This window comes from Crassostrea angulata, chromosome 7 (assembly GCF_025612915.1).
Source record: "Crassostrea angulata isolate pt1a10 chromosome 7, ASM2561291v2, whole genome shotgun sequence".
Classification (NCBI taxonomy): domain Eukaryota; kingdom Metazoa; phylum Mollusca; class Bivalvia; order Ostreida; family Ostreidae; genus Magallana; species Magallana angulata.
Genome location: NC_069117.1, coordinates 6,376,891 through 6,403,447, shown reverse-complemented (window position 1 = coordinate 6,403,447; position 26,557 = coordinate 6,376,891). Strand labels below are relative to the sequence as shown.

Here is a 26,557-nt window from a genome sequence, read left to right as displayed (position 1 = left end):
CAGAAAGTGATTTTATGCATTATAGCCAAAAAATCAGTTTCTTCCCACATTTTAAGGGGATTTCCTAATTATTTACAAAATACAAATACTGATATTTATGTTTGAATGACCTAAGATATTGAAACATTAGTCATTGTTAAAATGTTTAGAAGGAGATATTACTATTTTTTATATGGTAACCTCAGCATACCTGTCCTATTCTAAGTAATGAAAATCAAAATTTGAATGAAATCATATCATGTAACATGTATGGGTACAATATAGATGCCCCACCCATATCCACAACTATGGGGGTTGGTATGATTCTTGTTTCAGTATTGTGATATGGCATGCACTTATGTGATTTCTCTTGTAAATATGCATCAGAAATGCATTGCTTTATTGAATTACTTCATGTATATGCTTATTGCTCTTGCTGTAAATTATCTAACATGTGTCAATCATCATTGATCAGTAATTCTCTTCAAATTCTATAGGGATGGCCTGATGAGGGGTATAATTAAGTGTGTCCAATTGAAATTTCATGGCTACTTTTGCTCTACAGACAGAATGTTACATAAATCACAGAATGAAGTTGCATCCCAGTTGTTTCTTTTACATTTCTTATCATCAAAGCAAGATTTATGGTTGTCAGAGCAGATCTGAGCTCCATTACATGCTGATATCATTTGGGCTGTCCTGTGTTACCATGCTGCTTTTAGATAAAAGTGAGTATGGCAGTGTGTAGACAAGTAAACAGGCTTTACCTGATATATAAATTTACCAGATACAGATTTCATTTTTGACCTGATAATTCACAATATAGTTATGAAATGTGTGAACAATAGGGGTAAATTTCTTCTTTGTTATGCAATAATTGCATAATGAAGTGACTCTAATGGAATATTTTTATTTTGATGTAAAGAAAAATGTATATGCTCTGATTTGGTACCAAGATAATTTTGTACCTTGTTGTTTTAAGGATAAAAATTGGCTTCAGGTCATGCATGGTGTGAGGCTCCAAATGTGTTTCATCTGTGCTATTTTCTTCAGTCTGAGTAAGGGAGATAAATCCTCAATAGCTAAAGAAATATTGGGAGCTTGGGGACAGGGTTTTAGGGATTTGGTGACAGTTGATTGGGAATTCTCAGGTGCAAATTTGAAAGGGATCTGACATCTTTAGAGTCTCTTCAAGGTATCACACCGGTAATCGGCCAATCAAAATGAACTTAGTCAATTGTAGTTCCATATATACTTCAGAATTATTTTTTTCCTTGACTGAATTTTTACATTTTCCTTTACTCAGTTTTAAAATTTTTTGTACCACTGAGTAGGATATTTCATGTATTTTGTTAGGTGATGATCTTTTTTCACAGGGACTACTTCTTTCATGGCACATGCAGCAGCTTCCTGGGGAGTGTGCAGTCTGTTTACATACAAATGGAAAACGCGTGGTTTTGAGGGTAGACCTGTTTGGAGCTAGATATTTTGAGAAAATGCAGTATCGCTTGCCCTTTTTATGGTGTTAGCTGATGAGATAGGTAACAAATAACATTTCCTCCGAATATTTTGTCATGAAAAATACAAACTGATTTTTAAGAATTTTTTCCCCTCTATAGTGTTATATAGTGAAAACAATTACCGGTGTGATACCTTAATGTCCGACATGAGCCGATAGACAGATTATTTTTAACTTACAATTAACATCGCAAACGTGGAAAATAATGAAGTAATTCAAACAAATAAAATTTTGGGTAAACAGTAATGTCAAAGAGAGTGAAAGAAGAGAAAGTATGAAGAAGATAGAATACCTTTGTGTAGACATGCTCACTATAACTATGACACAAGGTAAACGTCAACTTTTGCAATTTCAGTGTCCATAAACACAAACCGGATGTTTTATATGTGCAGTTAAAAAAAGAATGAAATAGTAGAACATAATAAATCCGGAAAAAAAATTAGGTGGAGTAACTGTACATTTGAAAGTTGGTATAATGTTCACACGTGTAAATAAATACATTGCACCTAACATTGTGCGAGAAAATTATGGAGTTTTTTTTTTAGATCCGATATAAATATTCGCAAGGATTCGCAATAGGTTTCGCAAGGAAACCTATTTTATAGGTTGTCCAGTAAGTAAGCAACATCGCACACTTTCATCTTTCGATCTACTAATTTCCCTGTAATTGACACTGGTTTGGAATTAACAACACCTTTTACGCTGTTTCTGTGGATTCTCACGAATTGGACATCGACTCCTAATGTGTCTTTAATTGTTTCGGGGATGATCTGCATTAAATTTTCGCCTTGTTTGTACGGAAAGTTGTGAATAAGAATGTTGTCTCTCATGGACCTTGCCCTCAAATCTGTTACCTCAGACTGCACATTTTCCATTTTTCTATCGAATTTGATCAGCATAGCCCTCATGAGATCGAGCTCCCTCCGCAATTGTGCGTTTTCTGCGCGGACAATATGAATTTCGTTGTAATTACTCTCTGCTTGTTCTCCAATATAATTGAAAGTTTTTGATATCCCCATATCTGGATCTTCTAAAGTTTTTTTAATGGCCTTAATTTCACTGTATATCGGCTCATATCTCGAAAGTTTTTTACTTAAATCTTTTACTGACTTTTGTAAGGATTGAAAATCCTTTAAAGGTACCGTTACCTGTTTGTTTTCGTCAGCTGGCTTCGGTGAGTTCTCCTCCACGGGCTTTTTGTTGAACATTTTTACAGGCCTTTGTTGTTTACCTGTTGACATTTTCACTTAAATCCTTTGGTTTTTTTTGCACTGAAAATTTTGCAGAATGCTCTACAAATGTATATTAACAGACGGGTATAAATACTATTTCACTAATCCCACCGTAATTCACACTTTTCACCGAAATTGCCGGAGCCGAAATTTTTACCTGGCCATTGTTAGCACGTCACGTGACCTTCCGACTTACAATCTTATTCCTGATTGAAAAGCATGCTACTGTGGATGCAAATGTGCCACCAATTTGCTGTGTATGGACCTTTGCAAGCTTAAAATCACAAACTCATCACTTAGAGAAAAAAATAACACGTGAATTAAAAAATGACAAAACAGAGAAATGCCGCACTTTTTTCAATGACAACGAGGCAGCAAGTTTCTCCTTTAAAAAAAGGTTTCAAGTTTAGTTTGTTATTTGCATTATTGGGATCGATAATATGATGGTCACACATATCTGTTAAGAAACTTTAGGAGAAAAAAAATCACAGAGCTTTGGCTATTTTGAATCAACAATTCAGCAAAATAATTACCATGTTTGTGCAAATTTATTTAAACAATTTATTTTCTAGGTTCGTCATGTTTTTCTGATTTTTAATAAACATGATCACTTTTGTGAAGGCCAGCACACTTTAATATATAATACTTATGTACCTTTAAAAGTTTTCTTCCAATTAATTAGACCAGACTATATACAGCGTAATAAATGTCAATACGAGACAGGGAAAAATCAGAAAAAATGCACAGAATCAAAAATTACCAAAACTAAAATCACCAATGACTTTATCTAATCAACATCAACAGAACTTTAACATCAACAATAATTAATCTCCCTCGTAAAACAGTATCAGGAATTGTAATAACCAAAAAGATTGGTCAGTGTTTAACGTTTAGAGTTTTTCCAATTAACTTTCTGAAGTTAAGTACTTTAAAATTATCGGTCTAGTTGTTAGAAGTAAATTACTACACTGTGGCAGAAGGGTAACCAAATTTAAACACTCCTATCAGTGGAAAGAGAATGAGTAAACGTATTTTAGTATTAGGAGTTGACGACCGGCCACTACAAGTAACCGAGGCTAGCCGTGTGTTTCCAACGATTGTAAATTTGCTTTCAAGCGATTTCAATTTTGAAATTTAATTATTTTGAAAATTATTCTGTCTCTCGAAATTTACGATCTTACCTTTACAATGTGCATGAATTGACAATAAAGGAATTTAATAGCACTTTGTTTATTCACAGTTTTTAAGACTTTTACTGATACCGAAACGTTATCTATTATGCAATCCTGCACTACCTTGGCACAAACATACGTTGTTATCAGTAATAAAGTTTCGAAAAATATCTATCGATAAAATTTGCATTCTGGTCGATTTTTGTTTCAATCAAACAAGGAGGTTCGAGATATGAGGGATTGACAAGTTAACAGAGTTTTACAAGGTAAGAACAACATTGTGGCTTAAATCATCGCGAATTCTCAAAATACTCTTACTAAAACATGATTATTACATTTTATGTAGAAATGATATCAATGTCCGAAAGTAATATTTCATCATATTTAATCTTGAAGATGATTTAAACATTATATATATAAATGATTGTTTGTGTACGCGTTTATCTTGCATGATACTGTGCCACCTTCTTTTGGTTGGGCGTTTTGTTTATTTACGTTGCTATGAATACATAGCGGACATTGTGTTGCCAAACAGCTGTTATCAGGAATTTTTTTAACAAACCTCCAGGTGATTTAGACTGTAGATATTTTATTAATGCGTTATAAATCTTAAAACTTAAGCAGGGTGAAGTCTGCGTTGATATCAGGTTAATTCTGAGAATTGATAGCTTAGCACAAAGTCAAATTTAAACATAATGAAGATTTTTTTGAAGGATGCAACAATCTAAATCTAGTCAGTAATGTACAAAATCTTAGAAGACACATTCGAGATTCAAGTTAGGTTTTTTTTTTGCACAGAAAATATAATTAGATTATCTTAAAAGAATGTGGTTCGCGACTAAGTGATTTTACTTGCCCTTCTGTATCCCCCTTGCGTTTATCCCAGGGTATATTTCACCCTCATCCAGATTTGTTTATGTGTAATTTGGGGCGTGGGTCCAGGGGATAATTTTCTTTTTCAAGAGGAGGAAAGATCTTGGCCTAGTTTCAGTAATTTTATTATTAAACTTAATAAAATGAAATGTTTGCCCCCCCCCCCCCCCGTCTCCCATCTCTAGATTTGCGCATGTGGGACATTATCAAAATCATGTTTTCATCTAATTAAAACTCATCAGTTTGGTTTATCAATGAATGTACATAAAAGATTTACTAGTAGTTGTGGTTTGTTTGTACACAATATTTTTATGAACTAATAACGGAGACATCATTAGATCATATGTACGAGGGTTGATCGAAGAGTAATGTCAAAGATGCGATAAAATTGTGAAAAATCCGTGCAAAGTGACAACAACTTTGAGATATCTACCTTACTCAATTCAGATCTGAAATTTTTTATGCATTATGATAAATAGTTAGATAATATATTTTGTAGAGCGTGAAGCAAGGATAGTCGCTGCACGCTAGCGACGTTATTTCTAGATCTTTGGCGTTCTGGTAGAATTTCGCAAATTAGTATTCTACAAAACTTGGCCACGATGCTTCTATTTTACATATTTTTCATAAAGTAACTTCTTACTTTTTTGTAATGGATGGGGTAGTATATTGGATATTATTTAATGTGAGATCAGTTTGTCGAGCTTTCTTTAGAAGTCATGATTGTAGCTTAATGATATAGCCCGTATAACGGGCATTTTTTACGTGCTGCTAATTTTTACTAAGTTTTACGAGTTTTATAAATTCGTAAAAATTAAACACGTAAATTTTCACAGAAGTAAGAAAAACACCGCAAGTAAATTTTCTACATCGAACATATGGGTATATTTGAGCGTTTTTGGTTACATGGTGATAACATTCAGATCTTTCTATTCAGTCCTGATTTTTTGAATCATAATAACTAAGGACTCGTTAACAGAAAATCGATTTTCTGATTTGTATGCGTGTTAACTCTAACAAAGTCACGGTGACCCCCCCCCCCCCCCCCCCCCATCTTTTACAATGGCTGATTTTAATTTTTACGGACATGTCCAATTCGTAAAAAAATTACGCTTAAAAATTCAAATCTCCCTATTTTTAGACAAATTCGTAAAAAATCACAGCAGTAAAAATTACCCGTTATACGGTAGCTCATGACGTAAGAAACCAGATTTAACTTTCTTTCAGAGCGTATATCTTCTGTATATTTAATATTTATTAACTTGACATATGCTTTAATTAGATATTGGAACCACGTTAAGGGTACCCTGTTCATTCGCTCTCAATTTTAGGTTGATATGTCAATTCCAGTACATTTTCTATTAATTTCTATTTATCGAAGCAAAAAACGCCTCGTATCACTATTCGCATGGCCAGTCTTTTTATTTTATTGATCTAGAGATAAGGGGCATTGCCTAGATATCCGAAATGGACGGTAACGTTTCCTAATTTTTTTAAACAGAAAAAGTCCTTGATAAATATGTTGTTTGTGTCTTTTTCAAATTTTGAAGCATGTAATTTATACATAAATACAAACCTTAAGAAAGTGTAGTTTTTGAGAAGAAGATTTTAAAACATTTTCCATATATAATTTTATGTTAAATTTTGAACCTTTTTGGGGCCCCCGTATTGGTTACGATTTTAATTACGATTGAATCTTTACATATATATATATATATATATATATATATATATATATATATATATATATATATATATATATATATATATATATATATATATATATATATATAAGCAATCGTGTAAATATTGATATTCTTTGTGCAGTGGTTCCTGAGAAGAAGATTTTTTTAAGACACCTACCTTAGTTTCACTGTTTCATAATTATCTTCCCTTTTAAAATGGGGTTGGTCCTTTATTTTAAATTTGAAATCTGGCCCAGTGGTTCTAGAAAAGAAGTCGAAAATGTGAAAAGTTAAAAAGCCAGACAGACGGACGGACGGACAGACAGACAGACAGACAACAGAGAACAGGCGATCAGAAAAGCTCACTTGAACTTTCGGTTCAGGTGAGCTAAAGAAGTCAAAAGTAGACAGACAGACAAACAGCCGCGGAACAAAAATAATGAGAAAAGCTTACTTGAATCTACACTACCTGAATATGCTCTCATGCAAGTAACAGTTTTTATGTCAAATCAGGTTCTGAGAAACAAGATTTTAAACGATTTTCCTCTCTATAATTCTTTGTGAATAGTCAGACCTCCATCCTCCTATTATGGTCTCACCCTGACCCCAGGGACCATGATTTAAATAAATTTAAATCTATCCTATCTGAAAATGCTTCCACACAAGTTTCAGCTATTCTCGCTGATCGGTCTTTAAAAAAAAGGGAGTTTTAAAGATTTTCTGTCTATATTCCTATGTAAAAATGCGATCCCCCCCCCCCCCCAATTGTGATCCCCTCATACTCATGACGGGGAAAATTATTTAAACAAACTTAAATTTACCCTATCTGAAAATGCTTCCACACAGGTTTCAGCTTTTTTGGCCGATCGGATTCTGAAAGGAAGATTTTTCTCTAAATATTCCTATGTAAAACTACTTAATTTATTTTATTTTAGACTATTTTTTCCTATCAAAAGAAAACGTACCTCGCCAATTTGCCGAACTTGAACCTCGTTCACTCAATGACGCTTTGTGTCAAGTTTCGTTGTGGTTCTTGGGGAAAAATAAATAATAAAAAAATAGACGGACACCGGACCAAAAATGAGGAGAAAAGCTTTGAGTGAGCTCTCAGGTCGCTCGTGATCTAAAATGTTTGAAGGAAAACAAGGTCTTATTTTTAAAATTCTATTTGAAAAGAAAACATATTATTGGAATTAAAATGATAAAGTTAAGATTTTATTAATCAGTCTATACAGTTTGGAATATTATCTGTTGGTTCTATCTCACTTATTCTTTAAGATAATTTTAATGCCAAACAATGTAATAAAATGAATCCAAATCTCAAAATTTTCATTATGTAAATCGTATATATTTCATAGCAGCACAATAAGGTCAATGTTAAGGAGTTTGGGAATATAAATGTTTTAGTATTAATATAATTCACTTTTTAGCTCACCTGAGCTGAAAGCTCAAGTGAGCTATTCTGATCACATTTTGTCTGTCGTCCGTCCGTCTGTCTGTCTGTCCGTCTGTCCGTCTGTCTGTAAACTTTTCACATTTTCAACATCTTCTCAAGAACCACTGGGCCAAGTTCAACCAAACTTGGCACAAAGCATCCTTAGCCTAAGGGGATTCCAAGTTGTGAAAATTAGGGATCACGCCCTTTTACAAAGGGAGATAATTAGGAATTTATGAAAATTTTCGAGAAATTTTCAAAAATCTTCTTCTCATGAACCATAAGACCAGGAAAGCTGACACTTGTGAGGGAGCATCCTCAGGTAGTGTAGATACAAAATTGTGAAAATCATGACCCCCGAGGGTAAAGTGGGGCCACAATAGGGGGTCGAAGTTTAACATATGAATATAAAGAGTATATCTTTAAAAATCTTTAAAGAAACTATTCGGCCAGGAAAGCTGACACTTGTGTTGAAGCATCCTCAGGTAGTGTAGATTCAAAATAGTGAAAATCATGGCCCCCGGGGGTAGGGTGGGGCCACAATGGGGGGGGGGGTCGAAGTTAAACATATGGAAATATAGAGTAAATCTTTAAAAATCTTCTCCTCAGAAACTAATCAACCAGGAAAGCTGAAACTTGTGTGAAAGGATCCTCAGGTAGTGTAGATGCAAAATTATGAAAATCATTGTCCCCAGGGGTAGGGTGGGGCCACAATGGGGGGGGGGTCGAAGTTTTACATAGGAATATACATATATAGTAAATCTTTAAAAATCTTCTTATCAGAAACTAATCAGCCAGGAAAGCTGACACTTGTATGAAAGCATCATGAGGTAGTGTAGATACACAGTTGTGAAAATCATGACCCCCGGGTGTAGGGTGGGGCCACAATAGGGGATTGAAGTTTTACATAGGAATATATAGAGTAAATCTTTAAAAATCTTCTTTTCAGAGACTAATCAGCCAGGAAAGCTGACACTTGTTTTGCAGCATCCTCAGGTAGTGTAGATTCAAAGTTGTGAAAATCATGGCCCCGCGGGTAGGGTTGGGCCACAATGGGGGATCGAAGTTTTACATAGGAATATATAGAGTTAATCTTTAAAAATCTTCTCCTCAGCAACTAATTAACCAGAAAAGCTGACACTTGTGTGGAAGCATCCTCAGGTAGTGTAGATTCAAACTTGTGAAAATCATGGCCCCCGGGGGTAGGGTGGGGCCACAATGGGGGGGGGTCGAAGTTAAACATATGGAAATATAGAATAAATCTTTAAAAATCTTCTCCTCAGAAACTAATCAACCAAGAAAGCTGAAACTTGTGTGAAAGCATCCTCACGTAGTGTAGATGCAAAATTGTGAAAATCATTGTCTCCAGGGGTAGGGTGAGGCCACAATGGGGGGGGGGGTCGAAGTTTTACATAGGAATATATATATATAGTAAATCTTTGAAAATCTTCTTATCAGAAACTAATCAGCCAGGAAAGCTGACACTTGTTTTGCAGCATCCTCAGGTAGTGTAGATTCAAAGTTGTGAAAATCAGGGCCCCCGCGGGTAGGGTTGGGCCACAATGGGGGATCGAAGTTTTACATAGGAATATACAGAGTAAATCTTTAAAAATCTTCTCCTCAGCAACTAATTAACCAGAAAAGCTGACACTTGTGTGGAAGCATCCTCAGGTAGTGTAGATTCAAAATTGTGAAAATCATGCCCCCGGGGGTAGGGTGGGGCCACAATGGGGGGGGGGGGGTCAAAGTTAAACATATGGAAATATAGAATAAATCTTTAAAAATCTTCTCCTCAGAAACTAATCAACCAGGAAAGCTGAAAATTGTGTGAAAGCATCCTCAGGTAGTGTAAATGCAAAATTGTGAAAATCATTGTCTCCAGGGGTAGGGTGGGGCCACAATGGGGGGGGGGGTCGAAGTTTTACATAGGAATATATATATATAGTAAATCTTTAAAAATCTTCTTATCAGAAACTAATCAGCCAGGAAAGCTGAAACTTGTATGAAAGCATCATGAGGTAGTGTAGATACACAGTTGTGAAAATCATGACCCCCGGGTGTAGGGTGGGGCCACAATAGGGGATTGAAGTTTTACATAGGAATATATAGAGTAAATCTTTAAAAATCTTCTTTTCAGAAACTAATCAGCCAGGAAAGCTGACACTTGTTTTGCAGCATCCTCAGGTAGTGTAGATTCAAAGTTGTGAAAATCAGGGCCCCCGCGGGTAGGGTTGGGCCACAATGGGGGATCGAAGTTTTACATAGGAATATACAGAGTAAATCTTTAAAAATCTTCTCCTCAGCAACTAATTAACCAGAAAAGCTGACACTTGTGTGGAAGCATCCTCAGGTAGTGTAGATTCAAAATTGTGAAAATCATGCCCCCCGGGGGTAGGGTGGGGCCACAATGGGGGGGGGGGTCGAAGTTAAACATATGGAAATATAGAATAAATCTTTAAAAATCTTCTCCTCAGAAACTAATCAACCAGGAAAGCTGAAACTTGTGTGAAAGCATCCTCAGGTAGTGTAAATGCAAAATTGTGAAAATCATTGTCTCCAGGGGTAGGGTGGGGCCACAATGGGGGGGGGTCGAAGTTTTACATAGGAATATATATATATATAGTAAATCTTTAAAAATCTTCTTTTCAGAAACTAATCAGCCAGGAAAGCTGACACTTGTTTTGCAGCATCATGAGGTAGTGTAGATTCAAAGTTGTGAAAATCATGACCCCCGGGTGTAGGGTGGGGCCACAATAGGGGATTGAAGTTTTACATAGGAATATATAGAGTAAATCTTTAAAAATCTTCTCCTCAGCAACTAATTAACCAGAAAAGCTGACACTTGTGTGGAAGCATCCTCAGGTAGTGTAGATTCAAACTTGTGAAAATCATGGCCCCCGGGGGTAGGGTGGGGCCACAATGGGGGGGGGTCGAAGTTAAACATATGGAAATATAGAATAAATCTTTAAAAATCTTCTCCTCAGAAACTAATCAACCAGGAAAGCTGAAACTTGTGTGAAAGCATCCTCAGGTAGTGTAAATGCAAAATTGTGAAAATCATTGTCTCCAGGGGTAGGGTGGGGCCGCAATGGGGGGGGGTCGAAGTTTTACATAGGAATATATATATATAGTAAATCTTTAAAAATCTTCTTATCAGAAACTAATCAGCCAGGAAAGCTGAAACTTGTATGAAAGCATCATGAGGTAGTGTAGATACACAGTTGTGAAAATCATGACCCCCGGGTGTAGGGTGGGGCCACAATAGGGGATTGAAGTTTTACATAGGAATATATAGAGTAAATCTTTAAAAATCTTCTTTTCAGAAACTAATCAGCCAGGAAAGCTGACACTTGTTTTGCAGCATCCTCAGGTAGTGTAGATTCAAAGTTGTCAAAATCAGGGCCCCCGAGGGTAGGGTTGGGCCACAATGGGGGATCGAAGTTTTACATAGGAATATACAGAGTAAATCTTTAAAAATCTTCTCCTCAGCAACTAATTAACCAGAAAAGCTGACACTTGTGTGGAAGCATCCTCAGGTAGTGTAGATTCAAAATTGTGAAAATCATGCCCCCCGGGGGTAGGGTGGGGCCACAATGGGGGGGGGTCGAAGTTAAACATATGGAAATATAGAATAAATCTTTAAAAATCTACTCCTCAGAAACTAATCAACCAGGAAAGCTGAAACTTGTGTGAAAGCATCCTCAGGTAGTGTAAATGCAAAATTGTGAAAATCATTGTCTCCAGGGGTAGGGTGGGGCCACAATGGGGGGGGGTCGAAGTTTTACATAGGAATATATATATATATAGTAAATCTTTAAAAATCTTCTTTTCAGAAACTAATCAGCCAGGAAAGCTGACACTTGTTTTGCAGCATCATGAGGTAGTGTAGATTCAAAGTTGTGAAAATCAAGGCCTCCGCGGGTAGGGTTGGGCCACAATGGGGTGTCGAAGTTTTACATAGGAATAAATAGAGTAAATCTTTAAAAATCTTCTCCTCAGCAACTAATTAACCAGAAAAACTGACACTTGTGTGGAAGCATCCTCAGGTAGTGTAGATGCAAAATTGTGAAAATCATGGCCCCCGGGGGTAGGGTGGGGCCACAATGGGGGGGTCGAAGTTAAACATATGGAAATATAGAATAAGTCTTTAAAAATCTTCTCCTCAGAAACTAATCAACCAGGAAAGCTGAAACTTGTGTGAAAGCATCCTCAGGTAGTGTAGATGCAAAATTGTGAAAATCATTGTCTCCAGGGGTAGGGTGGGGCCACAATGGGGGGGGGGTCGAAGTTTTACATAGGAATATATATATATATATATATAGTAAATCTTTAAAAATCTTCTTATCAGAAACTAATCAGCCAGGAAAGCTGAAACTTGTATGAAAGCATCCTCAGGTAGTGTAGATTCAAAGTTGTGAAAATCATGGCCCCCGCGGGTAGGGTTGGGCCACAATGGGGGATCGAAGTTTTACATAGGAATATATAGAGTAAATCTTTAAAAATTTTCTTCTCAGAAACTAATCAGCCGGCAAAGCTGGAACTTGTGTGGAAGCATCCTCAGGTAGTGTAGTTTCAAAGTTGTGAAGATTATAACTGCCAGGTGTAGGGTTGGGCCACAATGGGGGATCGAAGTTTTACATAGGATTATATAGAGTAAATCTTTAAAAATCTTCTCCTCAGCAACTAATTAACCAGAAAAGCTGACACTTGTGTGGAAGCATCCTCAGGTAGTGTAGATTTGAAGTTGTGAAAATCATGACCCCTCAGGGTAGGGTGGGGCCACAATGGGGGGTCGAAGTTTTGCAAAGGATTATATAGAGTAAATCTTTAAAATTATTCTTCTCAGAAACTAATCGGCCAGGAAAGCTGACACTTGTGGGAAAGTATCCTCAAGTAGTGTAGATTCAAAGTTGAGAAAATCATGGCCCCCGGGGGTAGGGTGGGGCCACAATGGGGTGTCGAAGTTTAACATAGGAAGATATAGAGTAAATCTTTAAAAATCTTCTTTTCAGAAACTAATCAGCCAGGAAAGCTGACACTTGTTTTACAGCATCCTCAGGTAGTGTAGATTCAAAGTTGTGAAAATCATGGCCCCCGCGGGTAGGGTTGGGCCACAATGGGGTGTCGAAGTTTAACATAGGAATAAATAGAGTAAATCTTTAAAAATTTTCTTCTCAGAAACTAATCAGCCGGCAAAGCTGGAACTTGTGTGGAAGCATCCTCAGGTAGTGTAGATTCAAAGTTGTGAAGATTATAACTGCCAGGTGTAGGGTTGGGCCACAATGGGGGATCGAAGTTTTACATAGGAAGATATAGAGTAAATCTTTAAAAATCTTCTTCTCAGGAACTAATCAGCCGGCAAAGCTTGACCTTGTGTGGAAGCATCCTCAGGTAGTGTAGATTCAAAGTTGTGAAAATCATGACCCCCTGGGGTAGGATTGGCCACAATGGTAGGTCGAAATTTTACATAGGAATATACAAAGTAAATCTTTAAAAATCTTCTTCTCATGAACCATATTATCAAGAAAGCTGAAACCTGTTTGGAAGCATCCTCAGTTAGTGTAAATTCGAAGTTGTGAAAATCATGACCCCCGGGGGTAGGGTGGGGCCACAATGGGGGTCGAAGTTTTACATAGGAATATATAGAAAAAATCTTTAAAAGTCTTCTTCTCAAAAACTAATCAGCCAGGAAAGCTGACACTTGCGTGGAAGCATCCTCAGGTAGTGTAGATACGAGGTTTTGAAAATCATGACCCCAGGGGGTAGGGTTGGGCCACAATGAGTGGGTCGAAGTTTTACATATGAATATATAGAGTAAATCTTTAAAAATCTTCTTCTCAGAAACTAATCAGCCGGCAAAGCTGAAACTTGTGTGAAAGCATTATCAAGTAGTGTTGATTCAAAGTTGTGAAAATCATAACCCCCAGGGGTAGGGTGGGGCAACAATGGGGGATCAAAGATTTACATTGAAATATATAGAGTAAATCATTAAAAATCTTCTCCTCAGAAACTAATCAGCCAGGAAAGCTGACACTTGTGTGAAAGCATCCTCAGGTAGTGTAGATTTAAAGTTGTGAAAATCATGACCCCGGGGGTAGGAAGAGGCCACAATGGGTGATCGAAGTTTTACATAGGAATATATAGAGTTAATCTTTAAAAATCTTCTCCTCAGAAACTAATTGGACAGGAATGCTGACACTTGCGTGGAAGCATTGTCAGGTAGTGTAGATTCAAAGTTGTGAAAATCATGACCCCTCGGGGTAGGGTTGGGCCACAATGGGGGGTCGAAGTTTTATATAGCAATATATAGAGTAAATCTTTAAAAATCTTCTTCTCAGAAACTAATTGGACAGGAATGCTGACACTTGTGTGGAAGCATTATCAAGTAGTGTTGATTCAAAGTTGTGAAAATCATAACCCCCAGGGGTAGGGTGGGGCAACAATGGGGGATCAAAGATTTACATTGAAATATATAGAGTAAATCATTAAAAATCTTCTCCTCAGAAACTAATCAGCCAGGAAAGCTGACACTTGTGTGAAAGCATCCTCAGGTAGTGTAGATTCAAAGTTGTGAAAATCATGACCCCGGGGGTAGGAAGAGGCCACAATGGGTGATCGAAGTTTTACATAGGAATATATAGAGTTAATCTTTAAAAATCTTCTCCTCAGCAACTAATTAACCAGAAAAGCTGACACTTGTGTGGAAGCATCCTCAGGTAGTGTAGATTCAAACTTGTGAAAATCATGGCCCCCGGGGGTAGGGTGGGGCCACAATGGGGGGGTCGAAGTTAAACATATGGAAATATAGAATAAATCTTTAAAAATCTTCTCCTCAGAAACTAATCAACCAGGAAAGCTGAAACTTGTGTGAAAGCATCCTCAGGTAGTGTAGATGCAAAATTGTGAAAATCATTGTCCCCAGGGGTAGGGTGAGGCCACAATGGGGGGGGGGGTCGAAGTTTTACATAGGAATATATATATATATAGTAAATCTTTAAAAATCTTCTTATCAGAAACTAATCAGCCAGGAAAGCTGAAACTTGTATGAAAGCATCATGAGGTAGTGTAGATACACAGTTGTGAAAATCATGACCCCCGGGTGTAGGGTGGGGCCACAATAGGGGATTGAAGTTTTACATAGGAATATATAGAGTAAATCTTTAAAAATCTTCTTTTCAGAAACTAATCAGCCAGGAAAGCTGACACTTGTTTTGCAGCATCCTCAGGTAGTGTAGATTCAAAGTTGTGAAAATCATGGCCCCCGCGGGTAGGGTTGGGCCACAATGGGGGATCGAAGTTTTACATAGGAATATATAGAGTAAATCTTTAAAAATCTTTTCCTCAGCAACTAATTAACCAGAAAAGCTGACACTTGTGTGGAAGCATCCTCAGGTAGTGTAGATTCAAAATTGTGAAAATCATGCCCCCCGGGGGTAGGGTGGGGCCACAATGGGGGGGGGGGTCGAAGTTAAACATATGGAAATATAGAATAAATCTTTAAAAATCTTCTCCTCAGAAACTAATCAACCAGGAAAGCTGAAACTTGTGTGAAAGCATCCTCAGGTAGTGTAGATGCAAAATTGTAAAAATCATTGTCTCCAGGGGTAGGGTGGGGCCACAATGGGGGGGGGGGGTCGAAGTTTTACATAGGAATATATATATATAGTAAATCTTTAAAAATCTTCTTATCAGAAACTAATCAGCCAGGAAAGCTGAATATTGTATGAAAGCATCATGAGGTAGTGTAGATACACAGTTGTGAAAATCATGACCCCCGGGTGTAGGGTGGGGCCACAATAGGGGATTGAAGTTTTACATAGGAATATATAGAGTAAATCTTTAAAAATCTTCTTTTCAGAAACTAATCAGCCAGGAAAGCTGACACTTGTTTTGCAGCATCCTCAGGTAGTGTAGGTTCAAATTTGTGAAAATCAAGGCCTCCGCGGGTAGGGTTGGGCCACAATGGGGTGTCGAAGTTTTACATAGGAATAAATAGAGTAAATCTTTAAAAATCTTCTCCTCAGCAACTAATTAACCAGAAAAACTGACACTTGTGTGGAAGCATCCTCAGGTAGTGTAGATGCAAAATTGTGAAAATCATGGCCCCCGGGGGTAGGGTGGGGCCACAATGGGGGGGGTCGAAGTTAAACATATGGAAATATAGAATAAGTCTTTAAAAATCTTCTCCTCAGAAACTAATCAACCAGGAAAGCTGAAACTTGTGTGAAAGCATCCTCAGGTAGTGTAGATGCAAAATTGTGAAAATCATTGTCTCCAGGGGTAGGGTGGGGCCACAATGGGGGGGGGGGTCGAAGTTTTACATAGGAATATATATATATATAGTAAATCTTTAAAAATCTTCTTATCAGAAACTAATCAGCCAGGAAAGCTGAAACTTGTATGAAAGCATCCTCAGGTAGTGTAGATTCAAAGTTGTGAAAATCATGGCCCCCGCGGGTAGGGTTGGGCCACAATGGGGGATCGAAGTTTTACATAGGATTATATAGAGTAAATCTTTAAAAATCTTCTCCTCAGCAACTAATTAACCAGAAAAGCTGACACTTGTGTGGAAGCATCCTCAGGTAGTGTAGATTTGAAGTTGTGAAAATCATGACCCCTCAGGGTAGGGTGGGGCCACAATGGGGGGTCGAAGTTTTGCAAAGGATTATATAGAGTAAATCTTTAAAATTATTCTTCTCAGAAACTAATCGGCCAGGAAAGCTGACACTTGTGGGAAAGTATCCTCAAGTAGTGTAGATTCAAAGTTGAGAAAATCATGGCCCCCGGGGGTAGGGTGGGGCCACAATGGGGTGTCGAAGTTTAACATAGGAAGATATAGAGTAAATCTTTAAAAATCTTCTTTTCAGAAACTAATCAGCCAGGAAAGCTGACACTTGTTTTGCAGTATCCTCAGGTAGTGTAGATTCAAAGTTGTGAAAATCATGGCCCCCGCGGGTAGGGTTGGGCCACAATGGGGTGTCGAAGTTTAACATAGGAATAAATAGAGTAAATCTTTAAAAATTTTCTTCTCAGAAACTAATCAGCCGGCAAAGCTGGAACTTGTGTGGAAGCATCCTCAGGTAGTGTAGATTCAAAGTTGTGAAGATTATAACTGCCAGGTGTAGGGTTGGGCCACAATGGGGGATCGAAGTTTTACATAGGAAGATATAGAGTAAATCTTTAAAAATCTTCTTCTCAGGAACTAATCAGCCGGCAAAGCTTGACCTTGTGTGGAAGCATCCTCAGGTAGTGTAGATTCAAAGTTGTGAAAATCATGACCCCCTGGGGTAGGATGGGCCACAATGGTAGGTCGAAATTTTACATAGGAATATACAAAGTAAATCTTTAAAAATCTTCTTCTCATGAACCATATTATCAAGAAAGCTGAAACCTGTTTGGAAGCATCCTCAGTTAGTGTAAATTCGAAGTTGTGAAAATCATGACCCCCGGGGGTAGGGTGGGGCCACAATGGGGGTCGAAGTTTTACATAGGAATATATAGAAAAAATCTTTAAAAGTCTTCTTCTCAGAAACTAATCAGCCAGGAAAGCTGACACTTGCGTGGAAGCATCCTCAGGTAGTGTAGATACGAGGTTTTGAAAATCATGACCCCAGGGGGTAGGGTTGGGCCACAATGAGTGGGTCGAAGTTTTACATATGAATATATAGAGTAAATCTTTAAAAATCTTCTTCTCAGAAACTAATCAGCCGGCAAAGCTGAAACTTGTGTGAAAGTATTATCAAGTAGTGTTGATTCAAAGTTGTGAAAATCATAACCCCCAGGGGTAGGGTGGGGCAACAATGGGGGATCAAAGATTTACATTGAAATATATAGAGTAAATCATTAAAAATCTTCTCCTCAGAAACTAATCAGCCAGGAAAGCTGACACTTGTGTGAAAGCATCCTCAGGTAGTGTAGATTTAAAGTTGTGAAAATCATGACCCCGGGGGTAGGAAGAGGCCACAATGGGTGATCGAAGTTTTACATAGGAATATATAGAGTTAATCTTTAAAAATCTTCTCCTCAGAAACTAATTGGACAGGAATGCTGACAGTTGCGTGGAAGCATTGTCAGGTAGTGTAGATTCAAAGTTGTGAAAATCATGACCCCTCGGGGTAGGGTTGGGCCACAATGGGGGGTCGAAGTTTTATATAGCAATATATAGAGTAAATCTTTAAAAATCTTCTTCTCAGAAACTAATTGGACAGGAATGCTGACACTTGTGTGGAAGCATCCTCAAGTAGTGTAAATTCAAAGTTGTGAAAATCATGGCCCCTGGGGGTAGGGTGGGACCACAATGGGGGATCGAAGTTTTACATAGGAATATATAGAGTAAATCTTTAAAAATCTTCTTCTCAGAAACTAATCAACCTGCATAGCTGAAACTTGTGTGGAAGCATCCTCAGGTAGTGTAAATTCAAAGTTCTGAAAATAATAACCCCTGGGGGTAGGGTGGGGCCACAATGGGGGTCGAAGTTTTACATAGGAATATATAGAGTAAATTATTGAAAATCTTCTTCTCAGAAACTAATCAGCCAGGACAGCTGAAACTTGTGTGAAAGCTTCCTCAGGTAGTGTAGATACAAAGTATGAATTATGTATTATTGTACATTGTCCAGATAGTTTGTATTATGACTCCATTAAGCTGATTTTATCATACCTATTGTTTCTCAGGTGAGCGATGTGGCCCATGGGCCTCTTGTTTGTTTTACTGATTTAAAAAATTCATAGAGTCTGGAACACCGACAGAGGAATTCTAATATAAGCATTTTTAAAAACATGTTTTGTATCTACTTATCAATACTGTTATTCTTTAATGTATTTCCTATTTCACTTAAGCTATTTGTTTACTTTTTTACAAATAAGGAGAATCTGAATGAAATTTTGAGGGATGCTTAATAATTTTTCATTCTAAGATGACTTTTTCAAGAAGTAGGTCATTTCACTTGTTAAAATCAACACAATAATCAAGGTTCTGTTCATACAATAGATGAATTTTCTTTATCATCAGTAGATTTATTTTCATTCTGGGTGGACATCATCCTTTGAAAACGGTTATTATCATTTTCATGTTGATTTTGTGTCATAATTGTTTTTTGTAAAAATAAACTATGTGATTATTTTAGATTTTGATAGACTAACCATGGCTCACGGTCGTCCCAGCAAACATGAAATTGCCCTAATTATAATCAATATGATGCTCTTAGTAAGTACAGTGCATTTACAATGCTATAATGTTAAGGACGACGGACCCAATTCACTGTTACAGTGGTGATTTTTATGAAAATTTTATATGCGTTAGAGTTACAAAAGATATTAAAATCAATCAAAAAATAAAATAAAAATTGGATTTGGGTTCGTCGTCCTTAAAATCAATGAAAAAATTGGTATACCTTGTACAGAGGGTTCCACTTAATCTGATCGCGGTTAATGTGATAATTCGGTTAATCTGATATAAAATCAAAACACCGATCCATTTGCTATATAAGCCTTTGTAATTTCTACTGATAATCTGATTGAAAAAAATCTGACACCCCTTTTGTGTACACAGTAACTCTTTACAGGGCATTAGTTTCACTTCAACACACACGGGTGGCTCACTTCTTCGTAAGATGAAAGCTACCGACATCGATAGTTGTTCCGGATGACTGCACACAGGACTGACCTTACCTGTGTACACATTTTACTGTTTTTTCATTTACTAATTGCCTGTGTTAATTTCATGCTAGGCTTGCACCATTAAGCATTATTTAAACATGTAATTTCTGAATCAAAAGTGCTTGGGAACATGTGACATCGAGGAAATTCTGATTACTCTCAATTTTACATCGGGGTAGAAAACTTAATGAATAAAATTCAAATAATTTGTTATCATGCATAATTAATTATTTAAGAGCATTCTACTATACCAGAAAAAGAATTAAAATAAATTGTCCAGGTGAAAAGAGGGAATGTTTAGACAGTTAGCCCTTATCACTTCCTGTTAAAATGGCCGCCACTCTGAAACCATCGTAATGAACAGTGAAGAAGGGAAACATTTTCTTTTGAGCATTTAAAAACAAAATAACAACTTAAATGCTATTTCATTGCTAATGCAAGGTAAATTATTTCATTATAAACTATTGAGAAACAGATTATATCTGTTTGTTGATAAATTATGTATTGAAACAAGTTGTATTTTATTCTGAACCAAAATTAAATACCACAAACACGCTAAATTGGTTTATCTAATAATCGGTTAATCTGATAATTTTTGCCTGACAAACAGACTATCAGATTAAGCGGAACCCTCTGTATTAAAAAACGAGCAAATCTTTTTTTTATTGAACATTACTCAACTCTAATTTTTCATATTCATAATTTTCATATTTTTTCAGAAAAAACAAGGATTTGTATTATTTCATATCCAAACAACCACAAGTATTGACACTGAGTGATACTTACAATTTATCTTTGATAGGTAATAGGACTGGCTTTAATTATTGTCGGTGGCTTAGTTGTCAGAGACGTGTCAAGCATCAACAAAGACCACGTTAGGCTTGTCCTGGATTCCATTACAGTAGGTATCTCTAAATTAGGCGGCCTGGTCAGCACCCTGTCTATCCTAATGATCCTCATTGGAGTGCTTATCCTGGCGGTGACGGGGCTTGGACTTTTTGGAATCTTTTGTCGAAATAAGTACATGTTGATCACGGTTAGTACCATAATATTATCAAAAAGAAAATGTCATCAAAACATATATATTTATATATTTATTTTTATATATTAACACATGTTTGACATGTGGTCATAAATAAATATAAAGGTAACTTGTTCCAAGAATGTTTAGTACTTTTATTTAGCATATTGCTAAATATATATCAATATACACGTATATTAGTGCATTGTCAAAGTTTTTTCCACATAAAATCCAAAGTTGTTCAAAAAGTTGAATTTCTGTCCATGAATTTCTAAGTAAAGGACTACGTTTGACATGATCAGATATTTGTTCCCTGTTTTAATCAGTTTTTAAATAGTATCATATCAAATTCAAAATCTGCATAAAACATTATTAAGGGGATGTCCAATATAATGATATTGTTATAAGTCATCATTGTCCACAAGCTGTTTTCCTTTGACGTCACCAAATTGGCTAATTCCCGCAATTTTGCATGGAATTAAAATATTTTCGCCTTTTTTCCTCATATTTTGCTTCTAGAAATACAGAGCATATGTCTGCTCAGGCGCACTTTTAACTTATGTTTTTGTGATATAATTATACACATCGTAATGAAAGTGGTACTTGAGCATACTTTGCTCCAAGATGTTAATTTATCCTAAAAGAAGACAATCTTCATGACGTTTTTTCTAATAAGATGACGTCAATGGGATAATAACTATTTATATACTATATGATTTCAATATAATTTAAACTATCTTCAACCTTATTTTTTAAGGTTTTTATAGAACTTTAACTTTGGGGACGAGAAATGCATAATACCGCATATAATCGTTTGTATTCTAAGCCAAAATTCACCAGATAGGTTTTGACTATATGAAATAAACTATACGCAAATCTTTAATTCATTAATATGATGCATGTTTCTATTTAATCTTCTTTTAAATTGGCTAAGTTGAGACGAAATATTCCTTAAGGCGTCCAATTCCTCACGTTTTGATTTCAGTGTGCAGGTGATCATAATTTTTAAAAATGAATTTGTTTAACCATCACATATTTTTTTGCGGAAGGTTTGTAGACAAAAATGAAAGACACACGCAATTTTATGTATTTTCAATATACTTTTCCTTTCATTATACTTTATTCATTAGTCACATTTTTAACATTTGGTAGGTCATTCTACAGGTTCTGTGTGATATGTACAAAATTAAATCTTGAGAGAGTGATAGACGTTTAGCATAAAATCATGCAAATATAGATAGAATGTCTGAATATCTTAAAGCGAAATTTTTCGAGAATTTTACCCTTGAATCCCTATATTTAAAATATGACATCAATGACCTCCATTTTTATACCCGCACTTTCTAAAGAAAGTACGGGTATATTGTTGTTACCCTGTTCCGTCCGTCTGTCAGTCTGTCTGTCCGTCCGTCCGTCCGTCTGTCACGTTTTACTTTCTCAAACTGCTCTTACATCTTATAAACCAGCAAACTGAACTCTTGGAGTTTGATTTGGGGTATCATGTTGTTTTGTAAAAAGGTTTCAAAAATTCTCTGTTAGTCCTGGGGGTCTAATAATTGGTAAAAAATGACGTTTTATCACAAAAAAAACTTCTTCCTCGAACTCCTCCTACATTTTCAACAGTAGACAAATCATCTCTTTAAATATGTAAATATGTTTTAGGGTATCCTATAGATGCGCAATAAGGTTTCGGAATTTTCAATTTTGTCCTGGGGGTCATTTTATGGCTGAAAAATGACGGGTTTTTTTTGTTTTTTTTTTTTTTTTTTTTTTTTTTTTTTACAAAAAAACTGGTTTCTAAAACGTCATTTTGTTTTGCAGTAGCCAAATGATCTTCTAGAATATGATTGGGGGTGTCATATTGAAGTGTGGTCAGGTTCCAGAAATTATTTTTTTATTAAGGGGATCAGTGGGTACCAAAAAATGACGTTTTTTTTTAAAAAGTATTGTTCCCTGAACTACTCTTACAACGTTTGGAGTAGCTATGTCATCTCTTGGGATACAATTGGGGCTGTCCTATAGATGTGCAATAAGGTTTTAAAAATTTAAATTTCATCCAGGGAGTCAAATAGTAGCAGAAAATTGACGTTAATCACTAAAAAACCCATAGATCCCAGAACTCCTCTTATGATTTAATTGATAGACACATCATATCTTGGGATATGACAGGGACTGTTCTATAGATGTGAAGTAAGGTTTTAAAAATTTAAATTTCATCCAGGAAGTTAAAAAGTAGTAGAATATTGACGTTTATCACTCCAAAAACACATAGATCCTAGAACTCCTCTTATGATTTAATGGATAGACACATCATATCTTGGGATATGATAGGAACTGTTCCATAGATGTGCATTATGGTTTTGAAAAATAAAATTTAACCCTCAGGCCCATTACCTACATGCCTTTTGATGCCCTTTAAGGATCAAGAATATATATGGCTAAGGGGTGGGGATCTCAACCGATTTTGAGATATTCGTACACTTCCTGTTCGAGGGGAGTCACGACCACTCCCGGGGCCTATGAACTCCATACCGTTTGATGCCCCTTGACATAAGGAACAAGAATATATATGGGTTAAGGGTGGGGATCTCAACTGTTTTGAAGATATTAAGGGACTTGCTGTTCGGGTCTCTGGTCTTTTGACTGTTCAAGCATTAAATAATTGTTTTATTACCTAATTCCTTTTTTAGTTTTCCGGGTTAACAATTGGCATATTGCAGATGGTTTCCGTGCAATTATGCAATATACTAAGATTTTTTTTATCTTTTACATGCACCAAACTTGTTGCATGCATTACAACATTTCAATTTAATATTAGTTTACACAAAGAAGGAGGAGTCTTCAACCCATTAGATTTTAAATAGTCTTTTACCTTATATGAGGCTTTAAAACTGTTGAATATTTGATACTCCATTTTGATAACATTGAATTTGGTTTCACTAAGTACTAAAAAGCGTCTATGTAAAGGAATATACATTCCATGAGAAAGGATGTAACATTATAACATACATGTACACGTTGCCGGTCCAATAGATCACAGTCTATTGACCGGCGGTCCAATAGATCGCAGTCTATTGACCGGCGGTCCAATAGATCGCAGTCTATTGACCGGCGGTCTAATAGATCGCAGTCTATTGACCGGCAGTTCAAAATAGACGCAAATATTTAATTTGTAATAAAACAACAAAATCTTCCTGATTAGGTTATAAAATACTTTATTATTTTTAGTTCTAGAATGTCAGAGTGTCTCCAAGGGGGCATAATCTATATACAATTTTACGTGCAATGACACAAAGAGCAAGAATAAATTATATGGTTTAGGGAGGAGGATCTCAGGTCTCAGAAGTTAACAAAATCATACAGTGTCACATCATTTCCTATTTTATAAAGGCGGGGGGGGGGGGGGGGTTAAAGACAACACCTTGGGGTCATTAATGTACTTTACACCATTTGATGCATCATAATGACATTAGAAGACATTTTGTATTTTCCTGTTTCGTGCATGGGTCAGAACAGTCCCATAAGACCATGACCTACATTGTATTTGATGCATTATAATACATTAAGAATGAAATACTCATTCCTTCCTATTATAAGTCATATAAAAATGATAAGTGTCTACACTTACTTACATGTAATACACAAATTTAATAAGAAATTGTTTATACAGGGTCAATATGGGGTCAACTCAAAACTGCAAGTCTGACAAATGAAAAAAATAACTTTTGCAATTAAAATTACAGAAACTTTACAAATGCGATAAGATAGGAAACGCTGATAAGCTTATTTAAATATTAAAAGATGATGATACAGTATGCTGTCAAAGGGAGATCACATTTAGAAAGTGAAAGTAGAACTTATGTATGCTGGCATATCATTATATTGTACGTGCTCCTGTTACTACATGTATTATGCTTACCTATATTGGTCAACATTCCAATTAAAACACAATAATGAATTCCTTTAGCTGATCTTAACTAATCCTTTTCTGCATATGGAAAACACATACATGTATGTGTACTCATGAACCCATCTAATCGAAGAGCTGGGTAAAACTAGTACCCGCTAATGATATATACCTGCAGACCTGTGTTGTGTACGTAACTTCAGACAAAGATCAGTTATTTGTAACATGCATGTATTATTATGACCTATTCTTCAAATCCACTTGCACTATTTTATTAGGTAAATAACAGCTTTAAGGTGGTGCAGGACACCTGCATATTGTGATGTTTACTTCCTATTGAGATAAACAATAAAGTATATTAAATATTAATTTTATTAAATATTATTTACCCCCCCCCCCCCATCCCCCCCCCCCCCATAATGTTTCCTAACATTGAAGCGCAATGGGTTAGAGCGTGTACATGTCTGAAAGAGCATTGGGGTCCAAGGTGTATTTTTGGTAATTTTACTATTGATATAAATGAATTTTCAATGGGGGGGGGAGGGGGGTCTGGACCCATCACTCCCACCCCTTCTCTAAATATGTGCACACGATGATGTACATTAGGCACACAGAAGCAGATCCAAAACCGGCAACCGGCACTGAGAGGGGGCATAATTTAATTTTTAATTTTGTTTATAATAATTATATAGACCATTATACTTTCTATGACATGAAATGTTAAGATTATTGATTAATTGAAAATTCACTGCAAACAATTCAACCTCAACTTGCACATAAAGTGCTGCTCATGTGTATTATCATATGGGAAAGGATCTCATCCTTTAGTTATGCAATTTATTATTTTTAAATGTATTACAGGAACTTGCATGTGGCCTTCATTTTTAATTAAACTGGTACAAAACAGTGTTATTTAGGGGCAAACACTTGGTGCGGGTATTAATGTCTAATGGCAGCATCTAGTTTATTATGTCAAAATAATACTGAATACAGCCTACTCCGGATATATTGAAATTCAGGGGACCATGCAAATTATTTCAATATATCCGTATTTCAATATAAGCGAAATTGACTGACGTGATGCCGCCATTTTAGAAAGTTCAATCCCGATGTAAGCATAGAAAACCAAACCCGAACAAATTATTTGGTCATCATTTATCTATTACAAAAAACGGATTACATGGAACATTAGTCCTTGAACGTTTGATTAAAAGTTTTGTAAGTTTCATTTTGTTACTAGTTTAAACCTCATCATAATCTCGGATCGCATTCTTTTACGTTTTACAAAAAACGTTAGAGAAAAATCACCAGACTCAAACCCTTCAAATAATTATATTGCTGAACGTTGCTTGTATATCATCGTAAGTGTACACGCGATAATCCTTTCACCAATAGCCATAACTAGTTTGTATTTAGCGTCCGGAGATAAGATATTTCTTTTCCGTGGGGTTTCCACATTATGTATAGCCTCAATACATCCGTATTCGTAAAAAACAAAAAATTAAGCAGTGAATAAATTTTACTTTTTAATAGAAGTATAAATACACACATGAAGAGAACTTATCAATTCACACCTTTGTATGTCAACCGGTCAGTCTGGCATAATTACTGTCACCAACCGTGACGACAGCCGCCAGGGAGTACTTCAATATAACCGTTATAAAAACAACTAATTATCACCTTTGCAGACCGATCAGTGGCTTCAATATAAGCGATATTTCAAAATAACCAATTTCATTATATCCGTAAAATCAATTCAAAGAATATGAGAGGCAACAACTGGGGATTTATTTCTATTTCAAAATAAGCGGAATTTCAAATTAAGCGAGTTCAATATAAGTGGAGTAAGCTGTATATACCTAGGCAAACTGGATAAATCTTAAAAAGTTCTGAATATTCTAAAGTTTTCTTTTTATTCAAATTGAAACTATCTTAGAAATTGTCTATTTTAAGTGCAAAAGGGTCACTAAAAGTTTATGCAGCTTCGTACAGAATTTTTTTTTCTCGAAAAAACTGTATTCATTATGACCATTTTGCTAAATTCAAAACAATATTTTATGAAAAAAATTTGCTTAT

At 36.1% G+C, this 26,557-nt stretch overlaps 1 protein-coding gene across 3 annotated transcripts in view; it reads left to right on the top strand.

Moving 5' to 3' along the window:
* Positions 1 to 4,059: 4,059 nt before the first annotated feature.
* Positions 4,060 to 26,557, top strand: part of LOC128157050 (tetraspanin-9-like) — a 39,155-nt gene continuing 16,657 nt past the window's right edge. The window contains exons 1-3 of one of the 3 annotated variants that reach the window (XM_052819405.1): positions 4,060 to 4,168; positions 19,022 to 19,101; positions 20,356 to 20,454. In XM_052819405.1, the coding sequence (XP_052675365.1) occupies positions 19,039 to 19,101; positions 20,356 to 20,454 (162 nt within the window). In that variant the 5' untranslated portion in view covers positions 4,060 to 4,168; positions 19,022 to 19,038. Of the gene's footprint in view, positions 4,169 to 15,755; positions 15,801 to 19,021; positions 19,102 to 20,355; positions 20,590 to 26,557 lie in introns of those variants that run through there. The other 2 variants (XM_052819403.1, XM_052819404.1) reach the window with 2 other exon arrangements.